The sequence below is a fragment of the Rhopalosiphum padi genome, chromosome 2 (assembly GCF_020882245.1).
Source record: "Rhopalosiphum padi isolate XX-2018 chromosome 2, ASM2088224v1, whole genome shotgun sequence".
NCBI classification, from domain to species: domain Eukaryota; kingdom Metazoa; phylum Arthropoda; class Insecta; order Hemiptera; family Aphididae; genus Rhopalosiphum; species Rhopalosiphum padi.
The window spans coordinates 47,221,907-47,241,358 of record NC_083598.1 but is presented as its reverse complement, the minus strand read 5'-3'; the positions used below and the strand labels follow the sequence as shown (position 1 = coordinate 47,241,358).

The 19,452-nt window shown below is 28.8% G+C and overlaps 2 protein-coding genes across 7 annotated transcripts; one reads left to right on the top strand and one right to left on the bottom strand.

The window, feature by feature from the left end:
- Positions 1–1,345: 1,345 nt before the first annotated feature.
- On the top strand, positions 1,346–9,217 carry LOC132923337 (zinc finger TRAF-type-containing protein 1 homolog). Its single transcript, XM_060987262.1, has 6 exons — positions 1,346–2,204; positions 6,376–6,614; positions 6,709–6,920; positions 7,010–7,170; positions 8,311–8,513; positions 8,836–9,217. Exons 1-6 carry the CDS (start codon positions 1,914–1,916, stop codon positions 8,861–8,863), a joined length of 1,134 nt encoding a protein of 377 aa, XP_060843245.1. The 5' UTR covers positions 1,346–1,913; the 3' UTR covers positions 8,864–9,217.
- A 162-nt stretch (positions 9,218–9,379) lies between these two features.
- Positions 9,380–15,866, bottom strand: LOC132923335 (peroxisomal multifunctional enzyme type 2). Of its 6 annotated transcripts, XM_060987257.1 has the most exons (18): positions 15,613–15,856; positions 15,313–15,549; positions 15,022–15,093; positions 14,540–14,677; positions 14,323–14,475; positions 14,118–14,262; positions 13,931–14,058; positions 13,734–13,850; positions 13,535–13,665; positions 12,974–13,097; positions 12,745–12,908; positions 11,901–12,024; positions 11,591–11,763; positions 11,298–11,474; positions 10,738–10,855; positions 9,982–10,185; positions 9,807–9,907; positions 9,380–9,741 (listed from the first exon to the last, which is right to left on the bottom strand). In XM_060987257.1, exons 3-18 carry the CDS (start codon positions 15,074–15,076, stop codon positions 9,628–9,630), a joined length of 2,166 nt encoding a protein of 721 aa, XP_060843240.1. In that variant the 5' UTR covers positions 15,077–15,093; positions 15,313–15,549; positions 15,613–15,856; the 3' UTR covers positions 9,380–9,627. The 6 variants fall into 6 exon arrangements, with proteins under 6 accessions (XP_060843240.1, XP_060843241.1, XP_060843239.1 ...); XM_060987258.1 differs by lacking the exon at positions 15,313–15,549 and having other exon boundaries at positions 15,579–15,856; XM_060987256.1 differs by lacking the exon at positions 15,313–15,549.
- Between the last annotated feature and the right edge of the window lie 3,586 nt (positions 15,867–19,452).

The following is a 19,452-nucleotide window of genomic DNA, read 5'->3' as shown; positions in this document are numbered from 1 at the left end:
AATCATTATTTAATTTAAAATTAACTGTATGTATAGTTTGAATGCTTGAGCAAACTTTTAAAATTTTCATAATTTTAATTTTTTTAATTTTTTTCTAGTTGACGTTTTATTAAAACTATTAAAATAAAACATATTATTTATGTATTATATTATTTTATTTTGCTATATCCATTGTAGATTTTCTTTTAACAATTGTCAAGCCTTACTAAGACTAAGTCTTAGTAAATGAGTATATGATAATATATACAGAGTGTAACATTACTATTTAACAAATATAGTGACATTTGCAATGGAAGTTTGTCAAATAATTTTGTTACACCTTATATAGGTACCTTGGTACCTAAATAATTGTGTTACTTACTTATATTTATATATATTTTATTATTATTATATGTATTATGAAATATTAAATATAAAATGTAAATAAGTATCTATAAGCATCTTGCTGGCATAGGCGTAATTTCACAAAATTTCAAGGAATGCAAAACTAATTAGTTAAGTTATATACTTAGTTAGGTACTCTACAAAATTACAGCTTGTTTTGCTTTCAAATTTATTTACCACTTTAAATCCAATTCCAGTTCCACGATCAACATTTCAAACATAATTCAATATCATCATTAATATGAACTATGTACATTTTATATTTTTATAAATAAAAAATCAACACTGTAATTTTTTATATTGATATATAATAATATATTTATTTGGGTAATTTAAGGGGTGCAAAATGATAGTATTGTATTTTTACAAAAATTCCAGGGATACAAGTGCACTCTTTTTCACCCCCGTTATTACGCCAATGCTTGCTGGGATTCTTTTAAGATTAAGGTTGTGGCTGTCGAGATATTCAGTAATGATGATAATTTCTTACTGAGAAAAAAAATACTTAAAAGTCTCAAAGACTGACGTCTCAACACTATCAATTCACACAAACTATAATATAATATAATCAAAACTATACCGAGAACCGAAATATAATATAGTTTATGCACCTATATTTAGCGTTATAATAGGCTAAAGACAAATAATTGTCCGTTATTATCACAAGTATAATGTAAATCGCGTGTCATGAGAGCGTTTACACGACGTTATAGGAGAAGGAGGAAGAGGTGCTTCCCGCAATATTACGAGTTGCGAAAGTTTATTATGAAAAAAAAAATAATAATAATAATAATAGTATTAGTATACCGTCCTTGGGGTCCCCACGACGTTTCGTGCACCGCATAGAGTAATATTACTCTATGGACCTATGTTGCACCGCGGCTGGTGACGAGCACGCGCGAGCCGTCGGCGATAATCAAATAATCAATACCCGCAATAGTCCCGCATTCGGATTCGCGGTGGAACGGCGTTTAGCGGAGCGACGTGTACACGTCACCGGACGCATGCCGCCGTCACCGCCCAAGGGAAGTACACCGCCCGACACTGTGGACTGCCCTCCCGCATCGCCGACAGCAGGCCGTAGAGCAAGTCGGTGCGCGTGCGCGTGTTTGCCGTCCTTGAAGCGCGCAGCCCGATCGAACAGCTGACGTGACTCAGCCGCCCGCCCGTCCGCTGGACAAGTTGTATTTATTATTACGGCGCAGTTGTTAGTTTTTTTTTTTTATATCGTTATTCGTTTTCTTTTTCCCGTAGTCCGTACTCCGTACCACTTTGACTCGTCGCGCACCAACCGAACGTAATATTAGTATATTAATTTTTTTTTCTTACTGCCGAACGCCGTCAAATTTGTTTTTCTCGTTTTTGGGTTTTCTCTCGCTGTTGTGCGCGAGTAACACATTTGTACAATACTAGTGGTGCTCGTAAAGTAGCCATACCGAGTAGACGACATTATTCTGGCACATAACCTTTGGGTCTGCTCAAACGCAATTCCTTTGCATCCGCGCCATTTTCCGGAAAACAGTCGGGCCATGTCCGACGGCGAAGGTTCGACGCAGACGGCCGCGGTGGAGACTGGTGGTCAACCGGACAACATAACGGCGGCCATGGATGAACAGCAGCAGAACGTGTCCATCACTAAAGACGACGGAGAACCTAACCCGAAAAAGGCCAAGCTTTCAGGTAGCGGTGGTGATGTATTTGGCCGGGGTGGCGGTGGCGGTGACAAGCAGCACGCCGCTTCGGAAAAGCTGGAGCATAGGCTGGGAGGCATACTGTGCTGCGCCGTGTGCTTGGACTTGCCCAGGTCGTCTATCTATCAGGTGAGAATCAACGATTTCGAATGCTTTGTGCGCAGTTCTGACTCCAAACCACTCATCTGTTCTGCGTTCTATTTTTAAAAACCATATCTTCTACTCATCTCGTTGTTGTTATTATTATTATTATTATTATTATTATTATTATAACTATTATTATTATTATTATTATTATTATTATTATTATTGTTGTTGTTGTTGCTGTCGTCGTTCGTACCAGCTGACCGACGTGCCGCCGCCGCGGCTGTAGTCCCTGGGTCAACGACATTAAATTATGCACGCGCGAATTTCGTTTATCACCTTTCTTCGATCGTTATTGCAATAAAATAAATAATAATATAATATTTTTCGACATTTCGATTACGTTCGTGCGTTTCCGTATTGTTGCGCGTCACGATGACGACATTAGGCATTTAGGCTTAGTACTGTAGGTACTAGGTACCAACCTTTTTGGCATTTCCCAATCTAAACGACCTTTAGCCTCTTCTCGCTACGGTGTGCTCATTAATAATTTTGCATACATTCCCGAGATAAACCACGGTCCATCGTCCGTGGTGCAAAGTCGAACAGCATAGAATCGGTACTAATCGTGTGGAACAATAACAAAAATACATTTCTGGTACGGCTGGGTCTTTCCGTTATCTTTTTCATGTCATGTGCTCAGTTAAACAGCAGACACGATTATGTGTGTTCGACATTGACAATACATATTTATTCGAACAAAATACAATTAAATTGTATGTAATGGTATTCGGTAAAAATTTGAATATTTTAAAAAAGAATAAATATATTAATTGATTATGAAGATTAAAAATGATTATTTAAATACATTTACTCGAAAAATGTGTATCAAATTATTATTATTAATCATTTATCAATTTATGATAATATCATATTATAGTAAAAATGTATAAGTATAGAACAGTCTTAAAACTAAAAACAATTTTGAGACTGTTCACCCTCACATCATATGTAAGCCGTAATGGTAATCGGTAAAAAAATCTCGATAAAAAAATCCCAAATAAAGTATCTTAAAAACGTACCGTTAATAATTCATTCTATGTATTGAAATATAATATTTAGGAACTAGTATTGTAGTTTATAATTATATATTCAACTCGAAATATTACTTATTAGTAAAATGATTTATTATGGTTTTTATTTTTTATTTAGCATACAATATTAAAGTTTTCGCATTAAATTAATTATTATTAACGGAATTAATGGTCATTTATTCGGTATACTGATGTGACAGATGTCGCACACTAATTCGTTTTTAATGACACTATTGTCATTTGTTCATATTTATCATCTATTATATTATTTATATTATACGATCTTAGAACATTTTTATTTTTTAAACGTTATTTTTAATGTGTATATTTTTCAATAATACCACAAAATAAATAAAATCTAATTTCATTATTATGTGATAATACTAAGCCCTAATAATTATTGTGCCCTTGAACTAGGATTTCGAGTAATGCGTTCAACTGCTGGTTCTGCATTTTATTTAAGAAGGTATTTAAACCTATTATATGTTTGTAGAACTAAACATGCGTCATGCGTCGTAAAATATGTGAAACTTAAATAATATTTATTTTTTAACATATTAGAATAAATACGTCTTGTTTATTTTGATGGCTTTATCTTATACACAAGTACACAACAATCTTTCTGTTGCCTTTTGAAAAATACATTTCAAACAATAAGATAGAAGCGTTAAAATTATAAAAATCAAAGTCAATTAACCGTCATTCAGAACTCATAAGTTTTTAAGATATTATAATTTTTATACCAAAGATAATAATTTTTAAAAATGATTTTACAAAAATATATGATAGATATAATTTTGCCACTATTGGATCAAGTATTTATAATACTTAGATAAACTATATTTTTTACTAATTATACATTTTGATTTATTATTATAAATTACTAAAATTTTCAACTCGACATAAATCTTTCAAATTAATTATTATGGACCTATTATCCTATGATACTAGATCAATATAGTACACCAGGGGCGTACCCAAGGGGGGGCTTTTCGGGTCTGGACCCTCCCCCATGGAGGATAAGGTGCAAACCACTGATTGTATATTGTGTAATATGGTTGATATTATATAATATTTAGTATTTATATTATTATTATCGGTCTCGACGATCTCCCCTGTTCGGTTATACTTGTTTCTTTTACCAATTAAAGAGTATAAAATAAACATATTTGTTGGTTTTTCAATGATATATATTATATGTAATTTTTTTATACTTTTTTACATGTTAAAAAAATTTGGACCCCCCCCCCTTTGAAAAATTCCTGGGTACGCCCCTGTAGTACACCAGTGTCATAATTGAGAATGTTTCATGGGGGGGAATATATAAAAATAAATTTTCCAAACTAACTTATGGGGGGCTTTGTCCTACTCATACCTTCCATATCTAAATGTTATGTCTCATTTCAATATAATTATTTTTAATTTTATATTGCATATTTATCTCTTGACGAAATATCTCCAATGAGAGATCTCTTTAATGTTAAAAAAAAAAATTGCATATTATAAAAATGAACAAAAAGTGTATTAAATTAGTTATATTTTTATTTTTATTATATTATATTTAGATTCCTTAGCTTCTTGGCACATTCATCAATAACCTCTTCGCTTAAAAATTTAACATCATCATAGATCGCCAGCATTAAATAGACAATTAAATCTTTTCTACAAACAAAATTAAAATATTTGATTTATTAGTTATTATGAAAATGTATTTTATTAAGCACAGCTTATAATATAATCTCAACATATTATGACATAATGTTTCGAAGATACGTTTTGATTCTTTTAAAGTCTGAAAACATCCTTTCTGGCGTATTTGTATTTTTGGAATTGCGGTTTTACCCATTATTAGAGTATTTTATTATCTTATATCTTTGTGTATGTAGCATGTATATATACTGTAATATTACTAATTAGGTACAATGTGTGGCAGGGCACTCCGTAGTCCATGTTCATATAAATCAGTAAGTTAACAATGAAAGTGAAATAACCATTTATTTTAAAAATCATGCTTATTGCTTATTGTAATAAACTGAGTTTAAAAAAAGTTGATGACCTTAAAAACATTAAAAAATGCAAATATGACATAAAAATGTCCTTAAAAATACCTAAAAAAATTACAAATATTTTTTTTAAAAATGTATTCTATTTTACTATAAAATTCTATATCAAAGCTTACAAATTACTCAAAATATGACATAAAAATCACAAAAAATGTCCTTTAAAATTAAATAAAAAATTTTTCGCCATTTCGAAAATATTACAAAAAATTTATAAAATTGAGGTATAATAATATGCACTACAACACGACAACGACAACTGTAATCGGTGAGATAAAATCGGATAGGTACTATCTTAGGACTATCTTAGTCCGTGGTAATTTCAAAGTTCTAAGTAAGTTATCGGCATAATTATAAGAAGTGAACAAATATGAATGTCAGTAAAAATGACTAAAAATGTCAAAAAATGACTTAAAAGTAATAAACACAAAAAAATGTAAAATAAAAATTAGTTGTTCAGATTTACATGCTAATCAAACACATTTGTAGCCTAATAGGAGAACATCGTCTAAAAAGTTCCAAAAAAAAATGCAAAATGCATCAACTTCCGGGCCCTACAATAATGATATACTATTAGTTATTACAACTAAATATTTTATTTGATTTCGTTTTGTAATAATTTATTATAAATTTATATTTTAAACTATTTGTATGTAAAAGTATTAATATATACAGCTTATGATACGGAGGGGATAGGGAATCTATCCCCATATCCCCCGTAATTATACGCCCCTGTAGTACACAAGTTAAATATCTAAAAACTGCTGGTACAAAAATGGATTTTTATAACATTTTTAGAAAAATTATTTTTTAAATAATTTATAGAAGAAAAGGGAGGTTTTCGTGGGAGTTTTTTTATTGGCGTAACAGTATTATAGTAAAAACTCTCATGAATTTGGACATATAATCTAAGAATATTTAAAAATTTAAAAAAAAATAGATTTTGAATAATTATATTATTGAAGAAAAAAGTGGTGAGCATTTTTGGAGAATCATATTGTTTACTAATCTATGGCGTATGTATATATGTAATAACTTTATATACTATATATTTGTTTACAGTGTACAAATGGGCATTTAATGTGTGCTGGATGCTTTGCTCATTTATTGGCTGATGCACGTTTACGAGATGAAATGGCCACATGTCCTAATTGTCGTGTGGACATTGCGAAAAATACAGCTACACGTAACTTGGCTGTTGAGAAAGCAGTTAGTGAACTTCCATCAGAGTGTCAGTTTTGCGCCAAAGAATTTCCACGTAACACATTACAACATCATGAACAACAGCTTTGTGCGGAACGGTAAGCTTAATTTAACTTTTTTTATATTTAGGTATTCATGGAAAGTAGTTTATGTATATGAAAACATTTATACTTTGTTTACATTTATTTTTAGACCAGTAAAATGCGGATACAGTAAAATAGGCTGTCCTTGGCGTGGACCCAGTCATGAAGCGTCTGAACACGAAAAAGTGTGCCCTCACCCATCAACTACGGGAAAAGATGTTATGTCTGCACTTGATGCTATGGACCAAAAGTTTCAGGAAGAGAAGCTTTTATATGACACTATTTTTGACTTGATGAGTTTTGAAAAGATAACATTTAATGGTAAGTCATCAATATAGTATAATATTTTGAAGTATGACAACATTGGCAACTAAGGTTTAAATTAAATCGATATTTAATTTGATGTTTAGATTTGCAATTAAAACCATACAGAACAGAAGAGTTTGTACACAAATTGTACTATGAGACTGCCCGATTTTCGGCGTTCAATTTTCAGTGGGTTGTCAAAACCCGCATCAATAACATGCAAAGGGACCCAGCGTTGAGTGTTGATCGTCATATGTCATACCAGGTAATTTATGTGCAACATTTGTAGGAAAAAAATGTATTAATTTTTAAATTTTTGTATTGTATTCACTATAATATTTTTAAAATAATATAATTTGAAAAACATTGTTTCATAGAAAAAAACAGGTAAGTTCTATTTAATATAAGAAAAAAACAATAATTAACCCATAATATACACAAATGCGTAAAACACAACCACGAGTATCCATGTACGTGTTGTCAGTCCTTTCAGTGTTAGGTTACTCCACAAATTTGGATGTCATTATTCATCACTGTAACGTTTAAGGACGACGTGTATTCAACTAAAATCAATGTGACATGGATAATCCATTTATAATTGTGAAACAGGAGACAAGATATTTTTTGTTATATTAATAAACGTTCACAGTTTTCAAGAACATCGCACAACTACTACTACTTCTAGTACTAGTACTACTACGACTGCATCATCTTCATGGTATGGACTCTCAAATCAATCTATCGCTGAATCGGCACATGCACGACAAAATTCATATTGCCATCTATAAAATGTGTTTATTTTTTTGTTTTTGCCCGTTTCTCTACGTCCGCCACGTCTAGACACATTATACCTAAACACCATCGAAGAGATAACAACGGCTGAAACATCAATTAAAGACGCCCATATGGATCAGATCGCAGGATTTTTTTGTATAAACAGTTTTTGTTTTTTACGACGTTCTCAAAGTAAACTTTACGGATTCTTGTTAATTATTCTTGCTAGGTTATTATAAACATATTTATTAAAAACTTGTAATTGTATTTTTTTCTTAAATTCATTTTTATTTGTATAAAGGGTAAGCTTTGGTAAGTCATTAGTCAGAAATATACTAAATTGCTTTTATTTTTTTTTCTTGTCCTGGTAAGTTATGCTAACATTTGGAAGCACTGTGTATAATAATTTGGGTTGAGTTTTGTTTTTCAGGTGCATTCGGAACTAATATACTTTTAAAAGAATTTACTTAATTAATCATATTTTACCACTAATATTTCAGGATTATTTTTTGCAGGTTATTCGTTGTAGTATCTGAAAATACTAATTGATTTTTTTTTTTTTTTTTATTCATTCCTCTGTTTCCTTAACGCTCTCAATTATGTCGTCGCCATGCTGGTCATCTGTAAATAGCTGATTCTGAAAACCAAAATCCCCACACCCATGTCTGTCCATTATCTAGTAGTTAAAGGACCATTTGGTGATATGAAGGTGAATCCGAAAATTTATAAGTTTGAATTCAACGAGAATGAAACAGAAACACAATTTGTAACATTGCCATTACCAGACTCAGCCGAATGTAATCGGCTGTTAGCTGCCAAAACTATCAACTTGAGGTAAAAAAACAAATAAAATTAAACTTTTAATAGATTTGATTGAGTCTTAATATGATATTATTTTGTTATTTATATTTTTAAAGTTAATTTAACCTTGAATATTGCTTATACATTGAAATATAATAAAATATGTGAATTCAATAATAATTAATAATTATAATGAATTTGATATTAAATTTATAAATCACAGTAAATTGTGTTATAGTCTATATAAATAATAAATGTCTAAAAATTATGTTTATGTTTGATGTTACTTATCATATAATATTGGTATGTATTGGTTTATAGGATAATAATTTTAAAATTTGTTTATTGTTCTCAGATTGATCATGTTTTTGGTGTCAAAGTAATCACAAAATCAATTCTTATATATATTTAAATATATATAAATATAAATAAAATAAAATTTAATCATCAAAAAGCTGTTTCCACTTATATTATTAAAATGTTTATTTTTTTTCTTTATTATTTACCTAAGCGTATATAGATATAATTGTTTTTTTTTCTAATTAACAAAGCGTATTAAGCTAATTTTTAAAAGTTTTATAGTTTATTTTTATCTTATTATTTTATTTTATGTTATTGTTGACGTCATTTCCCATGGTTTCACCTTGCCCTACAGCACACGTTTATCTTTCCTCATTGTATTGTATTTTAATATTTTATTGGACATAAATAAAGTAACACTTCAGTTATTATATAAATTGAGTTTTTATTAGTATAATATATTCTTCTTCATTTGATAGAATATTACAAATAAAATATATTTTATATTTAATTTGAAATAGTTGTATTTTAAAACATCCAAATTTAAAGGAATGTGTAAAGGATGTGTAATTTGATCAGTTTAATAACTAAATATTAAATAAATAACTAATACAATATTGTTTATTTATTAAAAATATTGATTGGTAAAAAAAAAGAAGAAATAAAAACAATAATAAATAACTAATTACACATAAAAGATCATTTAAACATAAATCAATAAAATATATAAAAAAATGTTCAACACTATATATTTAAATTATGATCCAAGGCAAAATCCCCACCCTTTAACACCATAAACTTTACCTTAAATTTTATTCCTTGAATTCCAAAAACATATAAATTACTTTTATAACTTGGATTCAGTATTTAATGCTTTTAATTTTTGAGCTAACATGATGTTTCCTTTGATTTTCAATTTACCTTTCATAAATGCCATTTGAGGATTTAGCTTTCCAAGAGCCTGAATAAAGGTTTTTCATATATATTATGGATGCATAATAACAGTATAATATTTGTGATACTTACCAAATCAATCATATCTGAATCATCAATAGTCAATGTTGTATCTGCTTTAATGCCTTTTTCAGGTTCTCCTCGATAAATTTTACCAGCCTTCAAATCTGCAGCTAATTATTAATTTTAGATAATTTAATATTAATACAACTCTACAAGTTTTTTCATTATAGATAATAACACTTACTCCATGTACTAGTAACTTTACCACTTTTTGTGATATGGTACACAAAGACTCCATTAATAGATTTTAATAAACTTGGATTAGATTCTATGCGTTCTTTCATACCATGGAATACTGCATCACTTGGCAGTTCTTCGACTTTTCCAGAACACAATACCACATGTGGCTTGGCTGGCATTCTAATTTCGTGTAATTCCATGTAAGCGCCTAAAAAATACCACTTATGATTTAAAATTAAAAATAAACATTTTCAAATTATCATTTATTTATTTTATCGTTTTTAAAAATTGACCTTGGAAAAATAATGCTTTAATACACAATTGCAGATTTAATCTAAAACAGGAAACTCACCTGGTGAAAACAAAATCTACAAATAATATAATAGCAAATACAGTGAAAAATAATAAAAATATAACAACAGAGAATATAAGATAAGCTTGTTGAAACATAATTTTTGTTTAATTATTTTATTCCGAAGAATTTGCTGATAAGTCTTAAAAACTATACTGTCATTTTGTTTATAGCTGTATGAGAATATTAATTGTACAGGTCAATATGTTAAATAATTGTATAGGTCAATAAGTATGTTAATTGAATTGGTGGCATAATTAAAGGTTTTAAATTATTAAATGTAACCATCAAGGTCACATGAATATCATCTATATGACTAGATATAGAGTATATGTTTACATAAAAATAAACAATAAATATTAAAAATATGAAGACCAATAATTATATTACCTTAAAGAAAAAATTTACCTGATAGAACTGTGTCGTTTGTTTCTGATACGGTAGTTTTGAAGTGAATGCGGTTCCCTTCTCTCCACATTGATGTACACAATGTTTGGCCTGGTATAACTGGTTTACTGAATCTCACCTAGAGGTCAATGTAGCTTGTAAATTAATGAGCTGTTTGTTCATACTCCCTATACATGCATTTCATTTTTCTGTACATTTATTTTATACTAATCATACTGCACAAAACAGTTTAACAATATTTGGTTTTTACTTTTTTTCTTCAAATAACTTAGAATGTATAAAAAAAATACTGATTATTGCGCATTTATTAACATACAGTAATAATGCAATATTTCAAATATCTAATATTTAACCTTAATTAATCATAATTTAGATTAAAATAAATGTCCTACATTCTGTTAAATTAATAAATGAATATTTTATCAAGTAAACACGTAACAAAAGATAAAGTTAAAACTATATTATGATTAATTTCAGCGATTTAATGTATAACAATTATAGTTCAAGTAAATGTTATTAATAATTTCGACAATTTTTATAAAAAATTATTATACAAATACCTTAAGTGATTTGAATAATTTTGAATCATTATCAGCAAATTGTTTGAGCACGTGTCTTACTGACATACCCAGAGTTGCTAAACCATGAAGTATTGGTTGTTGATAACCAGCAGCAAGTGCAAATGATGGATCTATATGTAAAGGATTCAGATCACCAGATAATCTATAAACAGCTGCCTAATAACAATGTATGATATGTGTGAATGTAATATAATTATATTATATATTTGTATTCAAAATAATAAGAAATGAATATGACTAAGCATACCTAATGCATAAATAAAAATAATTACTTGATTCACAGAAGTTTTCTCTTTAACAGTTGAATCTGGAGCCCGATTAGGTTCATCGAGTAATGGAATCATAACGCTGGACACTCGTTTCCCTCCAAATCCTCCAGCCGACAAAACAAAAGTACATATTTGTGATGTGGCGATCAAATCACCAGATTCATCATACGTTTTAGCTAAATTAATTCAATAAAGAAATTATTTAGGGCTTAAATCAAACATAAAAAGTAATGAATATGTAGAAAAATATATTTTTTATGGATAAGAAACAATTTATGTAAGATCATCGAAATTAAAAAAATAAAACTCATACCATCAACAACAATAACAGCATTTTTTCCTTTATCCAATACATCAGAAATACAAATTTTAGTTGTAAGTTTAGCTTCAGTTTGTAATGGCTTATGTAGTTCCAAATATTGTTCACCATGTAAAACCTATAAAATATAACCTTTAATTTTTAAAATAAACAACTGTGTTGGAATAGAAATCATATTAAAAAAGTACTGAGAAAATATTTTATAAATACTAATTAACATGTAAAATAAAACATGTCATTTAATATCTCTGTTAGATAAGTTAGAATAGTTACATAAATTACTTGAAGTGATTTACAAGTGATATGGTTCCACATCAGTACCATAATTAGTTATTGTATGATTGAAAATTAAATTATGTTTAGTCTTCAAAACCATTTAAGAAAAAATCTAACCTAATCTTAAAAGTAAGAAAAACCAATTTAATTTTTATTTGTCTGATGATACCAAGTATACAAACAAAAATGTATTTTTTTTATAATTTTATGTATTATAGTTATAAAGTTTAATATTTTTAACGTTTATATTCTACGAAAAAAAATGAAAACGACATTGTTGAATGAGTTTTCTTTTTTATGTGAACATTTGAATTAACTAGGATTATTGATTGAAATACAAACAATTTATGTACTAAAAGTATTAATTACAATATATTATATTGTAATATAGTTATTTAGGTAAGATAGTTTTTTTTTTATTAAACATTATTCGTTACCTAGGATTAATTTGCTATTGCCTACGTTCAAACTTGGTAACAATTAAAGCATCAGTAGTATACTAAATATTCCACAAACAAATTTTATAATAAACCACAAAGATAAGCATACATATGATTTATACCTGAGATAAATCAAATTCTTTGCCGGGTATTGCTTCAGTTATCAAATTACTACTCATAGTAGCCATCAGACTGGGTAAAATTGCATAAGTAGGTATTATAGAGAAATTTTCATGAGATTCATATAAATATTGTAAATCACTTTCTTCTTTTACATTTGCTCCAACTATGAATAAAAAAAATACATTTTTTTAATTAAATAGTAAGAATTAATTAATATTTTAAATTTACCTCCAATAGCATAAATTATGGAATCTCGGTAATTGTAACTAAACACACCACTAGCTTCATTTAAGGTTTCCTCAGGACCTGATTTGATTTCATCTAAAACTCCTAATAAAGTTGAAGATGCTTCCTACAATCAACAGTTTTACTAGTTAATTGTACAAATAAATAAAGTAATATTAGTATTTATATATTATCTTTACTACTGCCCAATGCTATGACTACCACCAGTCACTTATTCATTATTCAAAATTACACAAAATTGAACAAAAATGTTATTGAATACTTAAAAAAAAAAAGATTTACTTCAAAGACACCGGAATGTAAAAACAGCTATGATAAAAAACTGTGAGTACCAAGTGAGAAGGTTCCTAAAACTGAAATATTTTGGAAATATAACATAAATACATGTTTATAGAAAAGTAATACTGATAATTGGTTAGTCAAGATAATTGAATTGATAGTTAGACTGATAGTTGTAATATCAGGCAGTAGTCAAAATAATGGAATGGGAATGGTCTATAGTAGATTAAACGGATAAGTACTATAAGATATCAATTTAATTACTTCAATAGAATTCAGTCTAGTTGCTTGTGACATATCAGTCAACTGATTCCAAACATCTCGGACATTTTCTGGAGTAACTGTGTCTGTAATCTTGTGTCTAAGTATAGCACCAGTTCCTCTTACCAAATGACCTATAATTTTATTTTATTTAAATAGTAAAGCATACTTTTTATAAAATTTATTATTTTAAAATTCTTACATTTTGTAGCCCATCCAGCAGCTGATTCAATGATAGAACCATTTTCATCACAGTTCTCATGACAAAGCCATACAACTACAGGAGCAATTAGTTCAGGTTTTAATTCGGCAAAGAAATCTAAGGAATATTATATTATTATTACACAATCATTAGAATATATTAAATTTTTTTTTAATTAAAAAATATGATTTAAATACCTGGTGGTAGAATGTCTTCAGTGAGCCGAGATGCTGCTGTTGGTACAATAACATTACAGTTAATATTGTTTTTCCTACCTTCAATTGCCATTGTGTTACAAAGACCCACTAAACCCAATTTGGCAGCCCTTGAAAAAAAAAATGTATTATCACTTTGGTAAAACTAAAATCTATTTTAATTAATTACGAGTAGTTAGCTTGTCCAAAGTTTCCATATAAACCAGAATTAGAACTTGTGACAATAACTCTGCCATAATTTTGTTTACGAAAATGTGGCCATGCCGCTTGTGTAACTTTAAAAGCACCTTTCAAATGAACATCATGTACCAAATCTATACGGGAAAACAAATTTCAATAAAATTGAAATAAAATTAATTGGACTATTTACTTACTCCAATCAGATTCACTGATTCGTGCAAACGATTTATCTCTTAGTATTCCAGCATTATTCACTACTATGTCAATACGGCCAAAGTTTTCAAGTGCAGTCTGTACTAATTTATCACCATCAACGACAGAGTCATAATTAGGAACAGCTTTTCCACCTAATAAAAAATCAAATTAATAAATATAATCATAGAAGATAAATTATCATAGAAATTAACTTACCTTTAGAGCGGATTTCTGATACAACAGAATCTGCAGCTTTGCTACTACTACCATCTCCAGATCGACTACCACCAAGATCATTGACAACAACAGAAGCTCCACGCTCAGCAAATAATAACGCATAAGCTCTACCCAAACCTTAGAATCAAAACACAACTTTTTTAAATTTTAGTTAGTAACAACAAAATTTTAAATAGTATGTTGATAATTTAACTGTAAAAATGTCACAACTTAAAAATTTAGTTTCTAGAATAAAAAATAAGACAAATATAATTTATTAATTAATAATTTAGAAACTAAAAATCCTCAGATTCAAACCAAAATAGGTGTAGACTGTAAAGAATCAGGAAATGTTAATTACAAAAACTTGAAGAATTGAAAATTATAGACTAACAACCCATTGCCATTTAAAAAAAAAATTAACCTTAATTTTATTTAGCTAATTTTGTGTATAGTTATTATATAAATAATCTTCAACAAACCTGCACCAGCTCCGGTAACAATTGCCACTCGTCCATCAAAACGTAAATTGTCCATGTTTTGTTTTGATACTTCTAGAATAAAAATAATACATATATTATATCTACAACTACTATATTATTAACATTTTACTGTGCATGTACAAGTAAATCAAAGGTTTGTATGATTTTTGCAAATATAAAAATGTTAATAAAATATTCAAAAACCAAACTTTATATTATATATTTTATAACAGTAAGAACTGAAATACAAATATAATCATTCTACAAATTTATGAAGGTGCTGATATTTACAATTAATAATTGCTCTTGATATTCAATTTTCAACCTGGGAAATTGCGGGTTTCAAATGTTTGGTCAGCTATAGAATTGGTAATGTCAATTGGTAACAATCAACGACTATCGACGTTTGATACAAAAAATTTGCATGAGTTGCATAATATTTAAAACTAATTATTCAAAAAATCGTCTCCGTAAGTACGAGAGAAATTGTCAGTGAATTATTTTCAAGGACACATCTACAAATAACAACTAAAAAAGAGAGATTAATGAATAATTACCGACAATGGATCTTTTTTTTACGTGATTACTTACTGACTAGTGAATATAAATTATTATAGTGAACTATAAATATTATAATTTATATTATTGAAGGTTGTAATTTTATAACTAGTAACTTATAAGTACTAAGTAGTATCCACTATCCACTGATCACAATTCAAGTAATCATTAATTGACTACTGAGTACTGACTGACTAGTGACTAGTGACTACTAGTGTCATCGTAATATCGTAATGTTCGTAACACATTCACGAACAGTCGAACGTCTGTTGCTGGCCAATCGGCAAGACGTGTACCCGTTCCGATTCCACCGGTGCATGCACAGGCACAGAATAAATTTATTCTGTCGCTCAGGTGTCAGCAATTTGATAGCAGTTATCACAATGGAGAAATGATAATGAATGATAATCCATATCACGGTCTTAGAAGATCTAGTATTCTATTATGATATTTTCTAAGACCGTGATACATATCATGACAAATTAGATTTTAAGAAATTATAATTTGTCATTATATTAGCCATTTTTTCAGTTAAGCGCAAGAAGCACGGATAATATTTATTTATAATCGTGCTATAAATACTAAAATAGTTAATATCTTTAAACGTTGTACGGTTCACAATATAAAATAAAATAATAAAATATAGATAGAATTATATTATGCCTATGGTATGGAGCGTTTATAGATTATTTTTCTTAAGAGGACGCTATACTGCCTATACTCACATGTGTTGTCTCTGTTTTATACACGCGTAACATAGTTAAAAACTGTTTTGCGCGGGACAACTTTACTCCCTCGATATTTTAATCAAAACAACCAAAATTATAAATCCCATTGGGAAGAACTTTACCTGTGACGTAGCATTTTTATTTTTTTGATGACATGAATGCAATTAAAGTTATCGGTTTGAAAACTTTAGGTTTTTTTCATTTAATTATTAAAAATTATTGGTTACCACTATCAAAACCTAATTAAAACGCTACAACACAGGTAAAGTTCTTCTCAATGCGATTTATCATTTTGGTAATTTTGATATAAATATCGAGGGAGTAAAGTTGTCCCGCGTAAAACAGTTTTTAACTATGTTACGCGTGTATAAGACAGAGACAACACATGCGGATATAGAGTCCTCTTAAGTGTTTCATAAATCACTTAAATCATGATCTTATATTCATAGACGTCATAATATATTATAATTTATATTATATTAGTTTTTAATGACTAGCACAGGTCAAAATATGTACTTATTTTAATACTATGTGGCATACTGATATTTAACTTAGGGTGACCATTTAAAAAAACGGGACATTTGTTACATCCCCCACCACTATCTAAAAATTATTATTATTACCTTTTGAGTTAATTAACCTAACCGGCTAACCTAAATAATAAAAGTGTTGGAATGTTTAGGAATATTTATTTTTTTATTATTATACACAATGTTGCATTTCAAAACTAATATAATTTTTTTAAACAATTAGGACAATTTTCTTTTTATTATTAAACACTATCGCTAATTTAATTGTTCATTAGCAGTGGTCCTTGATTCTTGTTTTACGAAAACTGTTACCTGTTATTTATAAATTTGGTTATAAAACTATTTTAGATTTGTATCATAGATCGATTTGTTTTAAAAATACAATATAGTAATATGTAAAAACGGGACTATCTACTAAAAACGAATCTAGGACAAAATATCCAAAGACAAAATATCCAAACCAAAATATCCAAATGTGTCCGTTTTCCCCAAAATAAGTGCATTACACTTTACTTTCTAATAAATTTAATAAAATATAAATATATTATATTATACTACATCAATTAATAAAATAATATAAAATAAAATGTAAATTAATCTTAGTTTTTAATCAAATTAATCCATTTTTCTGAAAATAAGTGCATTAAACTTTACTTGATAATAAAATTAGCTCAAATACTCAAATAATATAAACATTTTGACAAGAAAAATTAAATTCTATAAATAAAAAAAATGTATAATATAATAGAAAAGGATCGAGGAATTGATCCGGTTTCTATATAAATCTATATCCCAATCCACTCCTGAGGCCTGAGTTGAGCTTTTAATTTGTATTAGTTATTAGTTTACTTGTTGATATATATATATCTCAGGAGCGTATTTAGAAATGTCTTATGGGGGCAGGGGCGTATTTAAGGGAGGGGCAAGGGTGTATTTAAGGGAGGGGCACATGGGGCCCGTGCCTCCCCCATTCACCGTATTTATACTAGTTTTTATTATATGAGAAATTTTACAATTCTATGCCCCATGTATGCAAATTTGAACTTTTTGTTTGTGCCCCCTCCCCTTAAAACATTTCTAAATACGCCCCTGTATGGGGGGATGCGACATGAAAATGCTGCAGACAAAACTAAAGCCGCACAGCATCAATTGGGTACCATTGGACCACCAACGAAAAAGAAAAGAAAATATTTATTAAAAAGAAATTTAAAGAAGACAATGATGGCACTAGGGACATTCCAAATTTTTTAAATGCTATAGCTAATTTTCTTCGACAATAAGATACAATTTTCTATTTTTTAAAACATATACTAAATTTTTAGTTATTATTTGAATATACTGTATCTATATATATAAAAAAATTATTTTACATTTTTTTTTCATATTATTTGACTAATGTGTGTGCAGTATATTTTGTGATATTATTACTATTAACGTAATTTATGTATCATAATATAATATATTTATATTTTATTAGATTTATTAGAAATTAAAGTGTAATTCACTTATTTTTGGAAAAACGGATACATTTGAATATTTTGTCCGTGGATATTTTGACCGATTACCACTAAAAACGGGATAAAAAGCGTCCCGTTCGAAATTTGTCGGGACAACGGGACATGATGATCAAAAAAGCGACAATCCCGTTTTAAACGGGACGTATGGTCACCCTAATTTAACAAGTACAATTTATCACAGGTTATTATTAAAGTTATATAATTAAACATAATACTTTAAAAACAATAAAATGATTTAAGATGTTTGAAAATGGTAGCTGAAAAACAAAAATAATATATTATACTGATTACCGGTAGAGTATTCTGGCGAGTGGTGATAATTGCCATATGAGATGGGGTAAGATGGAACATAAAAAGGCGAGTAATTTCTTATTGGATACGAAAGGACTACAAAGAGTGAGATTGATGAGAGTTTATCCGGAGCTTCAACTGCACCACTTAGAATGAAAGAAATATCTAGAATCTAGATCAATATAGCAAGAGGCAAGAGTTGGAATGTCTAGAAAGGACCGAATAGAGTAATATCATAAGAGGGGTATGTAGTATAATAATAATATGAACAAAAGCAGCATAAAATAAAAAACGGGTTTAAACCCGCTTGATATATAGTTAGTAAAAAGTTTATTACATTATAAATTTAGTCAAATTTTAAAATGAAATCAAGCTTTCTATTCGTAGTTGTTAAATCATATCAATCCCTGGAGGAGGAAACCCCCAGGGGCGGCCAGGGCTCCAAAATCCAGATCCTCTCTGCCCGTGAATTCACCATTGCTTAAATAGTTAAGACTAGTCTATTGATGAATACAGTTGTTCATGGGCATCACTCGAGTCGAAATTCTGGGGTAGCAAAAAAAAAAAATTTACATCCCTCCTAAGTAACAACTAAATTAAATTTCCTTTTCAAAGAGGGGCTGAAGTCAAAAATCAAAGCATTATTTCAGATGTTTCTATTCTAAATCGTGATGAGACAAAAAAAAAACATATATCATTGTATAATCAATACATTTACATTCCTCACTTCGTTCAGAATCCATAAAACAATTTTATAAATCTGTACCCTGAATAATAACTATGTATCTTAATTTGTGAGAAAACCAT

Coding starts and splice junctions, on each gene's coding strand:
- LOC132923335 (XM_060987258.1), bottom strand. CDS start 15,076: ATGGACAATTTACGTTTTGATGGACGAGTGGCAATTGTTACCGGAGCT. Junction 13,851..13,930: donor TGAAGACATTCTACCACCAG/GTATTTAAATCA, acceptor AATATTCCTTAG/ATTTCTTTGCCGAATTAAAA. Junction 13,098..13,534: donor CTAGACTGAATTCTATTGAA/GTAATTAAATTG, acceptor TGTTGATTGTAG/GAAGCATCTTCAACTTTATT.
- LOC132923337 (XM_060987262.1), top strand. CDS start 1,914: ATGTCCGACGGCGAAGGTTCGACGCAGACGGCCGCGGTGGAGACTGGT. Junction 2,205..6,375: donor CCAGGTCGTCTATCTATCAG/GTGAGAATCAAC, acceptor ATTTGTTTACAG/TGTACAAATGGGCATTTAAT. Junction 8,514..8,835: donor GCCAAAACTATCAACTTGAG/GTAAAAAAACAA, acceptor TATTGTTCTCAG/ATTGATCATGTTTTTGGTGT.